This window comes from Salvia hispanica, chromosome 5 (assembly GCF_023119035.1).
Source record: "Salvia hispanica cultivar TCC Black 2014 chromosome 5, UniMelb_Shisp_WGS_1.0, whole genome shotgun sequence".
NCBI lineage: Eukaryota > Viridiplantae > Streptophyta > Magnoliopsida > Lamiales > Lamiaceae > Salvia > Salvia hispanica.
This window is the reverse complement of record NC_062969.1, coordinates 9,138,234-9,157,241: the sequence shown is the minus strand read 5'-3', so window position 1 is coordinate 9,157,241 and position 19,008 is coordinate 9,138,234. Positions and strand designations below refer to the sequence as shown.

Below are 19,008 nucleotides of genomic sequence, written 5' to 3'. Positions count from 1 at the left end.
AATCTTGATTAATTAGTAATGATAAGATAAATCAATGGAAAAGGGAAAAGGAGTGTTGAGACATGCATGAGTAAGAGTAGTATTGAACCTAATTTGTGATATGTGCCTATGTGATTAAAAGGTGAAACTTTGGTTGCGAAGCCGGATAACGGAAAAGCGAAACTACTTGAAAACTAAGCAGTCGAGGTGGGCTTTACTCTAAAAACTCTCTTTTATTTTATCAAAATGTTGTTTGGTGGTATAAGGGTGGTTTAACTGTTATGCCATGCCTATGTTTGTTTTTAATGTGATACTTGACATGCTTATACGATTTCGGGTCCGAGTATGGGCCGCAAGCCCTACCAGCCTGTGTACACGATGGGATCGGGAGCCGTCCCTGCTAGTCGGCCGGTCTCGTGGGCGAAAAGTGTGGCCACACTTTCGTCGCACCATGGAATGTTGTGATTGTTATTTGATGAGAAAATGGGGGATTATTTGACTGGCCAGTCTATGAAAATATATTTTGTGATACTCGTGATATTTCTCTTTTATAACTGCTTAAAACTCGAGTTCACTTGGTAAGGATGGCATAACTTATAAAATGTTTTGGCAATGAGCTCACTGAGTATTTCAAAATACTCAGCCCTGCATGTGTTTTCCTTATGTGCAGGTTGAACGATGGCGAGTGGTGGTGGGTGTTGAGTTTGCTTAATTAATTAAGAATGGTGGTTATGAACTTCAAGTATAGTTGTGTCTTCATACATAGCTATTCTTTCTCTTGGTCGTCTTCCGCTGAATTTTGATACACTTATGAATTTGTTTTGGAATATTGGCATCTTGCCTTCGGTTTGAGACCTTAGCCTTTTCTTGTGACTTTGTCTTGGATATTTTCGTCGTACTCTTCAGATCTTTTCATCGTTATTTATGATACCTTCCCTTTTCTTGCAAATTCCTAGGTTAAGGTATTGCTTTAAATACTCTGATAATTCATTAAATTCTTTTGGCCAACACTCTTTAAATGAAACCCTAGCCTATGTTTACTTCGTTGGAGTTTGTTTGGGTAGCAGCCGACGCATTTATTGTACCCTAGGAGGGCGGGCTGTTACATATATTCTCTTTGGAGAAATATAACATGATTATTTAATTAATTGATATGTGACAATAATTAATTGATAGTCAATTAATTAGGGTAAAATGTGTCTTATACCAAATAATGTACTCCCTCCGTCCCGCTTTAGGAGTCTCGGTTGATCAATTTTGGGCATCCCGCTTTAGGAGTCTCGGTTGAGATAAATTAATAAAAAAATGCCTACAAAGTTTTGAAAGTGTTAAAAGTGGGTCCCAACATCCACTACAACTAATAAAAAATATTAAAAGTGGGTCTCAATATCCACTACAACTAATAAAAAAGTGTTAAAAGTGGGTGGTCCCAACATCCACTACAACATTTATTTATTGGACACTCAATTAAAAGTGGGTCCCAACATCCACTACAATATTTATTTATTACACACTCAAATACTTTTTTCTTAAAACATGTGTCCGACTCAACCGGGACTCCTAAAGCGGGACGGAGGGAGTATTATACTAAAATCCAATTCTATTTAGGATTCCGTCACATATGTGAGACACAAAACTTACATTCTCCCACTTGGCGAACATGTGGGACACAAAGCTTTCGATTATTCAATTATGTAATCTTGAATATATGATGATAAATAATGTCCTACATGTGGTATCACGTAAACCATAAGCATAATAGGATCGAGATATACCTTTGCGATCCAGAGCGGAAGCGATTGAGGAAGGAGGAGACGATTTCCTTGAACCTTTTCCGGCGTAGTGGCGCAACTCCAAGGATTTATTTCTCTCTCTTTCCCTCGTTTATGTGTTCTCTTAATGTGTGTGATTTGATGGGATCACCACACTTGTATTTATAGGCAGAGAGAGGACAAACCCTAATTATCAAACCCTAAAAGCCCTTTCCATCAAAGAGGCCCAAAATAATTAGTAAATATGTTTCTTATTGACCAAGAATATAATCTTCCGTCTATTAATATTACTAATTGATCACAATCAATTCTAATCAAATCTTAATAATATATACACATGTTTCTTTACTTGATGGCCAAGGGAATGAATATTCATTCCATAAAAAGATTATATAATCAATCTTTTTCAATCATTGGCAATCAATCGTACCATATATATATATGAACATATATTCTCTTTGGAGAAATATAACATGATTATTTAATTAATTGATATGTGACAATAATTAATTGATAGTCAATTAATTAGGGTAAAATGTGTCTTATACCAAATAATGTATTATACTAAAATCTAATTCTATTTAGAATTCTGTCACATATGTGAGACACAAAACTTACAGCAGAAACTGAACAAGCTCTTGTGAACTAGAGGAGGCGAGAACAAAGCTTCGACAATGAGAAAGTAGAGAAAGATATGGAATGCTAATGCGGCGAATTGGTGAGTAGAAAGATGGAATGAGTATCCTATTCATAGCCTATAGGTGTATTCATTGGCGGACCCACGTTGGGGCATGGGAGTCCCTTGGAACCCCCACCCATTTTCGTTATTACTATCACATATATATAGTATTGATACATCAATTAACAAATAAAGTAACTTTGTAGTGCAGATGGTCATTAAAAAATCTATATTCTTTTATTTTATTGTTGATACTAGTATACTTTAATTTATATTGCTCATTTTAAAATTATTTATCTTTTAGCTCTGTACTGTTCATGTCGTGCCTTTTTTTGGATCATTGACACTAAAAATATGCAACAATTGATAATATTAATTTGGACCAACAGCATTAAAATCATATGCATCCGCCGTAGGGTGTATTCCACTATATTGGGGGATCCTCAATAGTACAAAAATATGTAACTTAATACGTATATATAATTGCTTCAATTTGATAGGTTGGCTTCTTCCATCTCTTATTCAGTCTCTTCATATTACCTGCGTCACACAAATATTATTACCAAAGTACCAATTATTATACGTACATACTCCCTCTGTCCACAAATAAGACTCCTGTTTTTCTATTTAGTCCGTCAACGAATAGAAGTCCCGGTTCACTTTTACCATAAATGGTACTAGAGTCTCACTTCCACCTAACTCATTTCACTCACATTTTATTTAAAACTAATATATACAAGTGAGATTCATATTCCATTAACTTTTTTCTACCCACTTTTCTTAACATTTCTTAAAACTCGTGTCGTCATTGAATGAGACTCCTAATGGCGGACGGAGGGGGTATTCTGCATGCATGGAATCGAGAATTCATGCAAGGAAAAAACTAAGAACATGCTTCAATTGTGTCATAAAACACTAAATAAAAACCAAAATTGCACTGCACGTGAGTAAGCTTTGTTGGAACAAATTATTTCTAAAGTACTTCAACACCACAAGAATCCAATTCCAAGATTTTAGGTTAATTGAATGGGAAATAAGTGTATTCTTGGGGAGGGGGTTTCCAGAAAAAGGCCCTTTTTGGAATTCAATGAATCTTATTTATGAATACTATAAATAAAAAAAGTATGTGCATGGTCATGACATGAAGGCCTACTTGCCTTAGTGTCCATGAGCACAAATTATTAATAACAGCATACTAGTTTTTTTATCTAATTATTTACATACAAAATCAATTACTTATGTTCACTATCACCAACCAAGTTCATTAATTATCAATGATGGAGAAAATGCCAATTTCACTTTACTCTATCTATCAATGTGGTCAAATAAGAGACACTCAAAACATACTGATAACACAAAATACGAGACTGATTATAGATACCTTAAACCCGTTCATCTTGTGGTTCGATAGTTTGGGAATGGGACTTTCCCACTCTCAATGTATTTGATATCCTCAACAAGGATGTCATAATGCCTCTTCACCTCCTCTGGCGTCCGACCCCCAATGGCCCGGGCAACGTTAACCCAACGGTCAGAGGTATCTTGGTCATAAATGGCCAAAGCCTTCTCGAAGGCCTTGTTTTCTTGGGCAGACCATTTGCTGCTATTGCCCGAGTGCGAGATTGAGGTCGAGGCCATTTTGTTTAGGAATGGACAAGTGATGAATTCAAAAAAAATTGGCAATACAAAGAAGCAAGAAAACAAAGAGGTCAAGTGGTAATCTTTTTGCTGAGAGAGTGGGAAATGGTATGGAGCTTTTTATAAGCTTCATATGGTAAGGGGGTGGGATGAGGTGGGTTGGTGTGTTGATACAGCTGGCCTATAAACTTGGAAATGTTGAAGAATTTAAGTGATTTGTCTAGCTAATAACCACAAATGAAGCAAGACACAAGACCATCATAACCTTTAAGAATATGCATATATTGTAAGAGAATATATAATGTCATCCCTCCTCTTAATTGATTACACCTTTTTTTTGTGCCTAGCTTTGATCACAAATTATGGATAGCATCTTCTTACATCAAGTGTAATAATGTGGCTTCACATACTTATTATTTCAAGAAAAATGTTATACAAAATGTGAATTCTTACACCATCATGCATGGGTCTTAATTTGTTTGTTTATTTGCATTGTACTCACTTCCCACCAGGCAAAATACAAAATCAAATTATATGGTACATTGACAGCAAACTTTGCCAAGACAAACATCACATATCTTCAAGCTTTAAAAGAGTGAAAGAAGAGTGGGCTTATCTAAAACATTGTGAGGGTCTAAAACCATACCAACTATTGCAAGAGTTTCTTAAAATGGAATGTACTTGCATGCAATTTGTTTCTCAAAAACTAGTGTAGAATTGATCATAGATGAATTATGAGGCATTCATTTCACTTTATGTTCTTGAATTTTTCATTTCTAGAAATCCAGCAAAGTTCGGTACAATGATTGTAATAGTTTTGTAGTGTGAACATGGCATCGAAAATTTCCATATTTTTTCGACATAATAAAATAAATAATCTTATCTCCATTTTAGTGCAGAAAAAGATCTGTGATGTTTGGACTGCCAGGCCTTGGAGGGGCCTCAATTTCTTCCAAAATGTTGATACATTTTGTAGTGTTGAATATATTCATTCTACCACCTTATAGAGCCATAGAGATAATAAAATTAGATTTTGGAGGTTAGTAGCAGCCCAAAGCCGCAATGTTAATTTAGAAATAATTTTTCATTAGCCGAGATAAACATGGATAGAAAATTAAGAGTAGAAACATGATTTATTTTTTGTGTCTAATTAAGTGTTACTTATTAAGGAACATTGTGTTGAATGATTTGTTTGTTTATAGCATTATATTGAGGTATGGAATGACTTGGAAGTTATAGCAATTGATCCTTATTTAGAGGAAAGGAAACACATTAAATTTCATTCTACTTTTTTTATAGTATGTGATATTCTTGATGTGCAACAGAATCAACTGTATACGTATTTACTCCAAACTACTATAAGCATCTCTCTCTCTCTCTCTCTCTCTCTCTCTGTATGGAATATTGCAAAAGGTACGTGTAAGATAAGATGTTTTTTGGGTGTCTATGGACCAAGATGGGTTTTGTTTTCTTTCTCTGGTTGTAATAACTAACAAATCCCAAAATTTGTTTATGAATAATTACAAACAATTTTGAAGTACCAAGCAATTAAATCTTGATTTTGAATGTCCTTGATCTTATTTATATATCCACGTTTAAAATGTGCTCACATATAACAAGGCTTCAAGAAATTGAATATGCATTACACACACTAATCATAAACTAATGCTGCTACACCGAAAGTGCAGGTTGAAAATAATGCTACTTGAAAAAAGAATATTCAACAAAGTGCAACCCTTTCTCTCTCATTAAATCTCGAGAATCCACACAACATTAATCCCCTAACAAGAAACGTCTGTTAATTAAGATTTGACTAATATTTTGGTTGCCTTATTATTGCATAATGATCAAAACAATCTACTACTAACTTATGGAGAACTACTATATATGCATGATCATGTCGAAAAAAATCAACATCTCATCATAAGAGAGAATCAGAAAATTATAGTACATATTTGGAAAACTTTGACCGCAAACAGCAATCGTTCATTTCTTGCTAATTTATGTTGTTGAGAGGGGAATATTACCAGTTGCTACAAATTAAATATGCGATAGGAATTTGGGGCTATCACCAATGATTATATGAAAGTTACTTTTGCGTATTGACAGGAAAAGGAATCTATAAAAAGGTGAACTTTCACAAGAATTTGTAGATACAACATTAACTACGTCTTACAAATTCCATTTTTTCAAAAGTTATTGCAACATGTGTGCATGCATATATACTGAATTTGAATCTGGCTATCACTCTCCAGAATTTCGTAGGATGGTCCAATTTTTTTCAACTTGTAAGAATCTCATTAAGGTCCTTTGTTTTTATATTTTTAATCTAGAGAAAATATCTTAGATTATTCAGTCAGAATTCTTAATTAAATAAAGCTATACGGAATGTACTCGTAATTAAACTTGTTGAATTTTGAAGATGAAGAAAACCTTATGGGGTTTATGAAATTAAAACAAGTCTTGTATACGATGATTGGAATTGGATGTTGAAAATTGGTGAAAAGATGATTTTAATAGGAGATTAGTTAAGTAGCTAGAAAAGAAGGAATGAGATTCGAAATGGCAAAACTTTAAAGGAAGGTTGGTGTCGTGGAAGCTTAATTTCGTTTCAATTAATGAATATTCATAGGTTGCGATATGTTTGCTAGTGTCCAATAATAAAATTGATATGATACGATTGGAATAGTCGTGTGTACCACAAGAAAGAATATGACGACAGAGTTTTGGTCCATATTCACCAACAAATTAATTAGTCTCTCGTTCCACGAGAATATACACTTTTAGTTTGATACGAATTTTAATACATAAAATGAAAAAGGGAGACATAAGTATTCCCTCCGTTTCACTATAGTTGAATCATTTTTCCATTTCAGAAAGTTTTTTCATAGTTGAGTCATTTTCATATATAATAACTTTTTTTTTTCTTTCTTACTTTACTCTCTCTTACTTTATTCTCTCTACTTTTTCCTCTCTCTTACTTTTTTATCTATTTATTTAACACACTCAACATCCCTTTCTTAGACTCCGTGCCCAAAAGCTCTGCCTCAACTATAGTGAAACGGAGAGAGTAAGTAGTGTATTGTTGGTGGAAAATGAATCTCACCACATTTCTTTTTATTGAAAAAAAGGCTCAAACCACCAAAAGCGATGAGCAAAAAGTTTCAACCCAACCAAAAAACAGACAATAAAATCACCAAACTAGAACAAACCCAAAGCCAACAAGCAAAGACACAAAAGAAACGAACACCAAAACCACGACCAACATACCTCCTGTCACCATATTAATAAAATAAAATAAAATAAAAATGAGTTTCCAAAATTAGAAAAGTCATGCTCTTGTGAGATGACTTCAGTAGTTTTTCAGGCTGAGTTGAAAACCTTTTAAATGTTATTTGGTCAAATTTAACGAATTCAAGTTAAAGTTTTGTCGCTACATCTTCTTGCATCTGCCGTGTGATGGCCGTCGTGAGTGGTCTTCCCATACCCTTCAGCGGGACTGTTATTTCTCTTTCTCAAATTTCAAACTCTAATACTAGTTGTTATGAAATAAACACATATAATCATGAATAATAAAAAAATCAACGCATGAATAATTTACTCAGTTCAATAAAATATAAGTATATCTATATCCATGCGAGCTTTGGTGGATAACACTTATTATACTAATACAACTTCCCTCACTCATCCGACGTGGGATGAGTTTGTAACCCAACATGCTATAATATATAACAAATTATTACTCATGACTCTTCATATCTCTATAACTCCTCAACCCCCAAACTAAAAGATTGGAGTTATACTTGTCAAATACTCCATATAATAGGCTAATCTATAGCTAGTCCGACCCAACTTAGCTCAGACCCATTGTAAATGAGTTAGATTAGGTTGAAGTGAATTTTAAAGTGTTTTTATATAAATTGATATACGCAAAAATAAAAAAACAAACAAAGTGTGCATTATTAGCTCAGTTGATTAAAGCTAATTACTCAATCTGGGCTTTTGTGAGCCGTGAATGGCCTGGACTAGGCTGCTGAACAGACTAGGGAACCAAAATTACAATAGGGAGTCAAAATTAAAAAGAATATCACAAAAAAGACTATATATGTTGAAAATGTGGCTCTAGTGAAAACGAGTCATTCAATTTCAACTTTACAAAATTGCATATTCCCCCAACTTGGCCACTCCCTAAACCTCTCTATATAAGAAGCTTGCATGCAACCAATTTACCACCATCCCACATTTCACATTTCACTTCCTCTTCTTTTTTAATTTGAGGCCAACCATTACACTTTTTAAGTGTTTTTTTGTTGCTCAAATTAATTAAATAAATTATTTAATGGCGTCGAGTTCACTAAGCTCACACCGGTCCGGTACATGGACCCAACAAGAGAACAAGCTATTTGAGAAGGCATTGGCCCGGTTCGACACTGAAACTCCTGACCGGTGGCAAAACGTGGCCCGGGCCGTTGGAGGCGGGAAATCGGCTGAGGAGGTGAAGCGCCACTATGAGATTCTGATAGAGGATCTCTGCCGCATCGAATCCGGCTTTGTTCCCATTCCCAAGTATAAGAAATCCTCCAATTGATGAAGAGAAAGAGGTATTATATATACTAATGTCATTGTTAGATATTTTCTTTCCGCTTTTTAAATGTATCCAATTTTGTATATACTCACATGTTTTGTTATGGATGCATGTGTCATAATCATACATTACATTAGACGTTTGGAAGAATATGTGAGTAATACAAATATTTTGAAAACAAAAACAAGCCAAAATATATGAAATGTATCAACATGTTATTTTTATATATTAACATAATAACATATTAAGTCACCATTCATATTGCCTTATATAACTGTATTTTTGTACCGTTACATGTGCATTTACGTATGATTTAATTGTAATAACTAATTTATTTTATTTATTTTTGTTGGATTTTTGCAGGCTTCTAAAGATGTGAAGGGGCAATGAGTTATTAACGCAGGAATCGCGTTTTGTTTTGTTTTGTTTAGTAATGGAGCGCAGCAAGCATGCTAATTTTTAATTGTAATATTCACGCTTCTCAAATAATAGAGTACTACTACTTCTTTACTTCTATGGTGGATTTTAGCGCAAGGTATTCGGTCGGTTGGCCTCGGTTCAGTTCGGTTCCTAACCGAACAAGATATAAGTAAAAAAAATAAAAATAATTATATAAACATGAAATTAATCGGTTCTCTCGGTTCTAACCGATCGGAATCGAACCGAAGCGAACCGATAACCGATCGATGCCTTGCTACCGGAACCGAACCGAATCGGTTAACCGAGATTCAACATTTTCGGTAAAGTCATCGGTTAACCGACTAACCGATGACCGAAAACATTGCGCTAGTGGATTTGATTGTCTTACTTTTTTATAGTACAAACTTGTACGAATATTCGATATATAAATTACTCTTAATTGTTACTACAAAAATATAAATAATTGGTATATCAAAAAAATTATTCTATTACAAAAAAATAGGTAGAGTATATACATAAACAAAAATCAAATCTAATAACAAAATTTCCAAACGAAAGGGTTAATTTTAAGACGACGACGAATCATGCATGTAGTATATTTTGTTCATCAAATTTGTAAATATATTCAAATTTCTTCATTGATGTTCCTCTAATTTTTAAAAATTCCTTGTGTATACTTTTGCCCCTCCTATACTGAGATTCTGGCTCCGGCCCTGGATCAGACCACCCTACAATTGCAAGGTTTCATTTTCTTAATTCCTAAACACTAAACCAATGCCTTTGATGCTTAACCAATTTACTACCACCTATTTTGTTTAAGTTTATATCAAACTGCAATGGATAAATAAGAGCATCCAAAATGGGGCCGAGAATGCGACGGACGATGCATCCTCTGCCCCTTAGTCCGACACTGCAGCACCACGGACTATACACACATTATCGTCTGCGGAGGATGCATCATCCGCGGACTATGACACTGAGGATGCATCCTCCGGCCTATCCTCCGCTCTATCCTCCGCCCCATTGCAGGGGTGCGGAGGATAGGCCGGAGGATGCACACATTTTTCATTTTTTTTTTTTTTTTTGTATTTTCTTCTATATATATCACCATTTTTTTTACTTCATTTCACACCTTTCACTCCACTCTCTTCTCCATCTCAATTCCACTCTCTTCCCCATCTCAATTTCTCTCTAAATTCAATAATGAATTCCAAAGATTTTCATATTTGCAAGCATAAAATATAAAAAAATAAAAAATAAATATTGATAATAGGATTACCTTTAATTTGTGGTGTTTTTATATTTTTATTCTTGCTAATTGATATATTTACATACATAAAAAATAGGATTAATGAATTTTCGTAGTATTTAAATATTCAAATAATAAATAAAATGCTTAGGGCAAACTATAGGTGAAAGTGACGGAGGATAGTATGTTGATGTGACGGAGCATAGGGTGAGGCTTAGGGCGTCGCATCCTCTGCCCCAACCTAAGACATTTACGCAGCATTTCAAATTTAATTTAATTCAGTAGCCATAGCATTTCAAATTTAATTTAATTCAGTAGGATGGCTAAAAATCATCCAATTTTCTTCTTCTTAACACTGTATAATTAAGCTCTACATTTTGGATTTGTTATTGCCTTATTGGGCTGCTTAAATTGCATAAAATCGGCCGCTTCAGAGTACTCATCTAGACCATTTCTCAAAACATCATTTTCCCACTTCTTAGTTGTACATTTTATCTTGGCTGTCAATGTTATTCACTCTTTGACAGCATAAGCTCTAAACATGTTCATTATTAGTAGTAGTATTATAAGTAATAATAATTATTATTATTGTTATTATTATTATTGTACCTATTCTTCTTCTTATTATATTATAGAAAATCCCTTGTGATTTTTGAGCTTTTATGAAATAATACGATAAAGCAAGCCTAGTTTTTATGAATCAAATGAAACTGAAACTCTTTATGGTGAATTGATGACTTGTATAGTCGTGGAATAAATATTCCAGACTACTCCCTCCCTCCCGCTTAAGATGATACGTTTTCCTTTTTAGTTTGTCCCAACTAAGATGACACATTTCCTTTTATGGAAACATTCTCTTTCCAATTAATACACGCAACCACTTTTTTTCACTCCTATTAAAATATCCATCTTTCTTTATCTCTCTACTTTAATACTTGCTCCCATCTTTTCTCTCTCCAATTAAATACTTTAACCAATAACTCTTAAAATCCCGTGCCGGCTAAGAAATGTGTCATCTTAGCCGGGACGGAGAGAGTAGTATACTATTTATAATATATCTATAAATATGAATGATATCAAATGCAAACTCTAAATATTATACAAACTCCAAACTATGATCTGGATTGTTAGAAAATGTCAACAGATGACAAAATAGTAGCAACAGAAAATGTCAACACAGTGTCAACGGTTGATGTTGTATTGATATTGTGTTGACATTTTCTGTTGCTACTATTTTATCATTTGTTGATATTTTTAAGGGTCCAGATCATAGTTTGGAGTTTGTACAATATATGAGTATGCATTTTATTACTGCCCTCTATCAATAATTATAGAGAAACAAAATAAAACTAATTGTCTTTATCAAATTTCTATTTTCTTAATCAATCTTATCTTAATTTGAACCCAATTAAGCCACACTCAACAAATATAAGGGAGTGTTCACCCTTCTAGTTTCCCAATCCTAATAAATCCAAGAAATGAATTATGTCCAAACATTGAGTACTATGGCGCACATATTTAAATCTCTGCACCTATGTTTAGTTAGCTAGTTTTGAGATGAATTATGGGCCGAACAGTATCCACTTTTTAGGTTTTTGAACCAATTTTCAAAGTGGAAGGATGGAATTAGCCCCTTCAAAAATTCACCAAAACTCAGCATGAGTAAGAGGAGGATGAGGTGGAAAGCTAAGGATGACTTTGGAATTTCAGCATCAATTCTTGGTTGAGTTTTCAAATGCAGATAGCGAGTCTTAGCCTTTTCAAATGAATTTGCCTCTTGCGTGAACAGCGCATGCTTTGTATCAAAATTTGGTCTCAAAGAATTAATTCGAATACAGCAAGCAAACAGGGAGAAATGATAAAATTAATTTAACCCCATTTCTTCGAAAGTGATCACGCTCAAATAATCTAAATATGGCTAACCCCAAAAATCAATATCTAATTCTCACTTTAAAAAAGAATGTAATAAATTTCTGTATCTGCAATAATGGGAATTTTTATATTATTGGACCCAAAAACGGGTAGGACCAAATTGGAGTGGGTATAGACTCACTAATGCAGGGATCCTAAAAGGTGAAATAAATTTAGGAATATTTCTATTATGGCCCAATAATGAGTGAAGAGCTTTTCTCCAAAGCGAATCAATCATTCATCAAATATCTACGCTTTCGACTTCCAAAACCAACTTTATTTCATGAATTTTTCGTCATCTCGAATTTTGTTTGAGATTTAACCCTTTAATGCAACACTGCATCTCATTTATTAGATGAAAATATGAAAGATCGAGATTGAAGAAAATTGTTTTTTATAATTTTATCGAAACATCATATGAGTAAAATAGGTTAAATTATATAAACCCAATATTTACAGGTTGTTGATCGGATCGCTGTTATTTCACTATTACTAAATAGAAAATCCCTTTTATCATAGCATTAAATTTATATATCATCTTAATATTGAGTATATCCGGCCATAAACTGGTTTAATAGCTAAAAAAACCGATTTACTTAAAATTTCCGGTTTAATACTACTTGACTTTACATTTATGTCCTTTTCATACTTGGAAGAAAATTTGGCGGCCTCTATTTTCTAGTCCCGCTTAATATTATTCTCCCGCCATCATTACACAAAATGGAGCCATTTTTAGTTTCTCTTTGGCCTCACCCATTTTCTTTTCGATTTGCTCGCAAAGTCCCTAATTTACAACACCTAAACTTCTCTCTTATGACTTATGAGTTTAGCTTCATGTCAAGTCTAGCAAATAAGTGTTGATTTATTTAACTTAAACTGGAGCTGGAGAAGTGGTCAAGCAGGAGGATAAAAAGCTGGCCGTCGTTGAGTATCCTGGCGCAGGAGCACGATTGATGCAGCGGCGATGAAAAAGACTCTCGTTTTGATGTTTTTGGTTTTCTGTAAAATTTGGATGGATTTCTTCAATGTTTTCAATAAAGTTATATGTGTATGTGTGACGATAAATCAATAGAGAGAAGAAGTTTGATTGTTTTTGAAGAAGCATTGTTGCAGAAATGGATATGGCGTACAACATTGGAATAAGAGAGATGGAGGAAGAAGATGTGTTGGGAGTTGGCCCATACTTACTATTCTCACCGATGCCAACTACCTAAAGAAAATGTTTTAATTATTTCAATTTTAGAGCTTACATAGTTTCAAATTCTAATTTTCAATTTTGATAAATTTATTCTATCTTGTCACATATTGTCATTATCTAAGGCTTTTTATTCATGGAATTTTTTATTTTTATCTTAAAATTTCAAATTGAAACATGTTGTTTGAGGCAAGTTGTAATTCTCAAGCCACATATTTTGACATTGATTTTGAGCAGGAAAAAAAAACTTGCAACGACGAATATAATCTTGACGGCACATTTTTGATTAATTTTAGTGTGGATAATACAATGACGATATAATTAAAATTTAATAAAATAAAATTATAATCATCATATAATCAAAATTCCCAAAAATCTAATACCCGATATCCGACCTGAATTTGATTACGGGTATCCAGTCCCGATTGTGATTTTGATTTTTTTTTTTTATTTTTCATTTTTGGAAATTAACTATAAACTTTTAGAATTTATTTAATATTATTTAATTTGAATTTAATACAAAGTTGAAGTAGTATTCAAGAGAAAATAACTACAAATTTTTAGAAATACAAAATTTTTGTAGTAGTTCGAATTTAAGAGAAGATAACTACAAACTTTTAGGAATACAAAATTCTTGTAGTAGTTTGAATTTAAAAGAAAATAACTACAAACATTGAAAAATACAAAATTCATAAATTATATTAACATCTTTCATCCATCTACAATAAGTCAATAACCATCAAAATTTATAAAAGTTCAAACATCCATCCCTTATAAGCATCACAATTAAAAAATTCATATGAATCAAGATCTAACAATAACATCATCAAAAATTCAAAATATCACAAGTTAGTGAAATTAAAGTATAATTAAAAAATTAAATTATATATCTTATGCGCTAACTATTCAGTATTAATTAAAATATAGTTAAGAAATTAAACTACATTTAATTATAATAAAACATGGAGTAATTTATTAATTTTAGAAAACAAATCGGATAATTCGGGTATACCCGATCGGATATCGGGCAACCCGATACCCGATAATCCAAAATCGTAAATAATTCAATTGAACTTATAATTAATTGAATATAAAATTAATTGAGCAATTCAATAGTCCTTAGATTCACTCGATTGTAAATGTAACTTATAGTTAACTAAACATAGAATCAATTGAACTTATAGTTAACTAAACATAGAATGATAGAATCAATTGGACAATTCAATAGTGCTTAGATTTACTAGATTAGAAGGTGTAATTAAACATTTAATTGAACTTATAATCAATTAAACAATTCAATGGTACTTAGATTCACTTGAAATATTTATTTGAATCTAAATTCACCTTAATTGCTCAATTACATCTAAAAATAGAATAAAAAAGGCACATAGATTAATTTGATACAGTTGAGATTTTTTTATTGATACTACTCAATTCAATTAAATCTTAGATCAAATCGGACAATTCAATAGTGTTTAGTTTCAATTCACTATTAGATATGAATTTTAGATTAAAATTATACACTAATCACTATTGAATTGTTCATTTGAATCTAAAATTCATCTTAATTGTTCAATTATCATTTCCATTAGGATGATTTTCTTTAATACAAATATTTACAAAAATTTCCTTTTAAAAATTATAACAAAGATTCATGCTGTCATGCATCATTATATATTTTAAATTAATAAATAAATTTGGTAATCTATAATTTAATTTTATAATACTCCTAAGAAAGAAAAATCTTACTAACACGGCATTTCTCGTACCATCACTAACATGTTCAAGAGATGATATAGGTAGAAAAAAACAAGTTAGAAGAGATGGAGATAAAGTCCGTAACTGTGACATAAAATATTCTCTTCAATTTCCAATTTGCTATTAAGTATTAAATCTGCTATTAACTACTGTAGTAATTAAATTTGCTATTAAGTGGAGCAGTAATTAATGCATCTTTAATTCAAAATTTAAAATTTGAAAGAGGCTGAATTCTTTATCATCGGTGGAGGGAAACAAAGACTGAAAATGAGGAAAGGATATTTAAGTAATTTTTTAATTTTCTGATACCTCTAAATTGACTAAATTAACCCTGTGTACTAAATAGAAAATCCCTTTTATCATAGCATTAAATTTATATATCATCTTAATATTGAGTATATCTCATCAAATGCAAGTATTTCAACTTCATATCTCTATATTCCTACAAGATTGGAACACCTAATTGCAAAAGGGAATCAAAAGTAATGAAAAAGAATATGATATATATGTTGAAAATATTGGTACACGTACAAACACCCTCACCGTGTGGTTATACTTCAAACGACTCACTCATTTTCAACTTTTCCCAATTGCATATTCCCCAACTTGGCCAAACCCCCACCCCACCCACCTTCACCTTTGTACTAGTATATAAGAAGCTTGCATGCAAGCAAATTACCATCATCCCACAATTCAAATCCACATCTATTTTCTTTCTTGATTTTAATTTGGGGCCAAATATTACACTTTTTTAGTGTTTTTTTGTCGATCAATGGCATCCGGTTCACTAAGCGCTCACCGGTCCAGTTCATGGACGCAACAAGAGAACAAGCTTTTCGAGAAGGCGTTGGCCCGGTTCGACACTGAAACTCCGGACCGGTGGCAGAACGTGGCCCGGGCCGTGGGTGGTGGGAAATCGGCGGAGGAGGTGAAGCGCCACTACGAGATTCTCATAGAGGATCTTTGCCGCATCGATTCCGGCTACGTTCCCATTCCCAAGTATAAGAAAAACTCCAATTGAATAAGGTACTATTATACATTTACTTTCAGTCAAATAATATAAGGATTGCTATTTATTACTACTATTTTATGGAAAAGGAATTTAAGATACATGTTTCGTCGTTGTGTCATAAATCATAATTTTACATTTCACTCATTTCCGTTAATCATTAGTATTATTTTTCTTATATAGAAGAGTAGAAATATATATTGTGTGAGGCCATGAGGGTATGTGAGTAATAAAAATGTTTCTATTAAAAACAAGCCAAAATATTCGGAATCTACTGGAATGAAAGCATGTCTTTTTCAGTGGGACAGTTACTATTAATTCAAATAGCCTTAATTAAATGCATTTTTTGGATCTCGTTACATATAACATAAGATGTATATTTGCGTATGATTTTATTATAATAATAGTAGTAAGTAATAAACTAATTTTGTTGTATTTTGACAGGCTACTCAACCTTCTAAAGATGTGACGGGGAACCTGAGTTATTAATATTATAGAGCTTTTGCAGTGAATTAAGAAAGAATGTATTTTAGTAGGATGATTATCTTAAGTAGTATAAATTGGCAGCAAGCATGCTAATTTTTAATTGTAATTTTCACGAATTTCAAATAATTTATATAGTACGGCTCTACTTATATGATGGGTTTGATCATCTTTCTTTTTTATACAAACTTGTACGAATATTGGACATATAAATTACTACAAGAATACAAATAAATGGTAACATGATTACGACGGGTCAAAAGAGTACTATAAGAAATCCTCCAATTGAATAAGATCAATGAAAAGGTGTTTCTATTATTTGCATTCAAATCAAATTAGCATTGCTATCATGCTATATATTCACTTTTTACATTTACAATGTTTAAGTAATTTAAATTGGCAGCAAGCTTGCTAATTTTTAATTGTATTTTTCATAGTGCGGCTCTGCTTATATTATATGTTGCTGGTGGATTTGGTCGTCTTACGTTTTGATATAATAAAACGTGTAAGAATATTCGATGTATTATCACTACTCTAAATTGTCACTACAGAAAATTGCAAATATTAAATGGTAACATTGTACGAGTACTAGAATTAGAATCGGAATCTCTCGATTAAATAGTAGCATTGTCAATAAATTTATCGCCGACAAAAATATATATTGGCAATACGTGTCAAAACAATATTAGAGCATCTCCAATGGAAAAACTAAATAGAAAGTTCAAATCTTATAACTACCGCCATATTTACATTCTTTTTAAGAAAAATTATTCTCCAAAGAAAAAGGTATTTGAAAAGGTATTTACCGTTTCCCATTTTGAAGAACTTAAATAAAAAATTAATGTTATGGTTATTGGATCATTGGAGTTATTTTGCTCCCGTTGACGTCACATTCTTTTGATTTATTTTGTGTCTTTATTTATTTTTGAGAAAGACGTTTTTTCCATATGATGTTCATTAATTCTTTAAAAAATTATGGCGATTGTACTTATTGTACCTTTTATTTATCTCATTTTCTAGTGGCTTTTTCTTCAATTTCTAAATAAACTAATGTTTGAATATTAAAAATGTCCACGCCAATTTGCTTTATGCGCGTCATTTTGTCAATGTTATTAACCATCAAGCTATATACTATAACAATATTTCATACGACGTCCGAATGCGTTGGTTTATGCACATCATTTTGCCAGTATATAAAAATATCGCATTATTTTCAACGTCCAAATACTTGATTTGATTGAGAGACATGACAAAAAAAATCGAGCCTTTCTCTTGGCTTTGGAATCTCTACATCTGAAAGGGAAAATTATCATAAAAAATATAGTTGTACTCATAAATTTTGGTCAAATTTATGGTTAATGTCACACTTTAAAAATGTAGATTATTATAGCTTTGATATTTCTTTAATCATCATATTCATATTGATTTAGATTTGGAGGAAAAAATTGTATGATTTGGAAGCCAATAAATTTTAGTCTATTCATATACTTTACTAGTATTATTTTTCATACTAAAATTAATGGCTTTGGTGAGTAATATACAAATATCTAAAACCATTATGGATTCTGACTTCCATGTAATATACATTTCCCTCTAAATGCTAAATGATAGTACAATTAAAAAATAATTAAAATTATTATATAATTTATCATTATTGATGTGGGATTGACTAAAATTGATCAAACTTTGTGATTTTTCTAACAATTTATCCTTTTTAAGCTATTTTTTTTACTTCGTTAAGCAATGTTATTTTTATTCCTTAAAAATATATACTGTGTTATTTTTCCCTTATTGACATAAAGTGAATAGATAAATCAAATAATATTACAATATTTTCTCTCACTACTTTCTAATTATAGTACTCCATTATTTAGTGTATATTCATCATGTACACATTGTCGAGTGATTATGTTAATGGATAGTATAAAACAGAATACGCACTCACACAAACGTATATACCTCAGACCCCAATGATGAATTTTCTATTTTCCTTCATAGGTGTTTTCAAGAATTAATAAAATAAAACCATCTAACCAAAAAGAAAAAAAAAATAGGAATACTATTTCCAACAAATTAAAATATTCTATATTTAGATTAGATCGTTATACTATTTTTTATCTCACAAATTATATTTAATTAGCAATATTATGAACATGCACCGCACTGATCGATATAATAATACTAGCAAGTAGTACATTTTATTGTAAATTTTTCCTTCAAAAATACCATCGGTACATAGTTTGATAATGCCACGTCACATACAATATTTATTTATAGGGACAACTTTCGTCCAACATGAGCGAATCACCATCTAATACTGTATGATTCTT

At 32.0% G+C, this 19,008-nt stretch overlaps 4 protein-coding genes across 4 annotated transcripts in view; 2 read left to right on the top strand and 2 right to left on the bottom strand.

Annotated features, from left to right (window-relative positions):
• Positions 1-8,363, bottom strand: part of LOC125186317 (protein RADIALIS-like 1) — a 12,579-nt gene extending 4,216 nt beyond the window's left edge. The window contains exon 1 of the mRNA XM_048082668.1: positions 8,342-8,363. The gene's annotated coding sequence lies outside the window, so the exon portion shown is untranslated. The remainder of the gene's footprint in view (positions 1-8,341) is intronic.
• On the bottom strand, positions 2,784-4,175 carry LOC125186318 (transcription factor RADIALIS-like). The gene is made up of 2 exons (XM_048082670.1): positions 3,812-4,175; positions 2,784-2,970 (listed from the first exon to the last, which is right to left on the bottom strand). The coding sequence occupies exon 1, from the start codon at positions 4,066-4,068 to the stop codon at positions 3,823-3,825; it is 246 nt and encodes an 81-aa protein (XP_047938627.1). The 5' UTR covers positions 4,069-4,175; the 3' UTR covers positions 2,784-2,970; positions 3,812-3,822.
• LOC125186316 (protein RADIALIS-like 5) lies at positions 8,294-9,163 on the top strand. The gene is made up of 2 exons (XM_048082667.1): positions 8,294-8,669; positions 9,017-9,163. Exon 1 carries the CDS (start codon positions 8,408-8,410, stop codon positions 8,654-8,656), a length of 249 nt encoding a protein of 82 aa, XP_047938624.1. The 5' UTR covers positions 8,294-8,407; the 3' UTR covers positions 8,657-8,669; positions 9,017-9,163.
• Positions 9,164-15,878: 6,715 nt separating this feature from the next.
• LOC125187575 (protein RADIALIS-like 3) lies at positions 15,879-16,830 on the top strand. Its single transcript, XM_048084195.1, has 2 exons — positions 15,879-16,212; positions 16,640-16,830. The coding sequence occupies exon 1, from the start codon at positions 15,959-15,961 to the stop codon at positions 16,205-16,207; it is 249 nt and encodes an 82-aa protein (XP_047940152.1). The 5' UTR covers positions 15,879-15,958; the 3' UTR covers positions 16,208-16,212; positions 16,640-16,830.
• Positions 16,831-19,008: the final 2,178 nt, after the last annotated feature.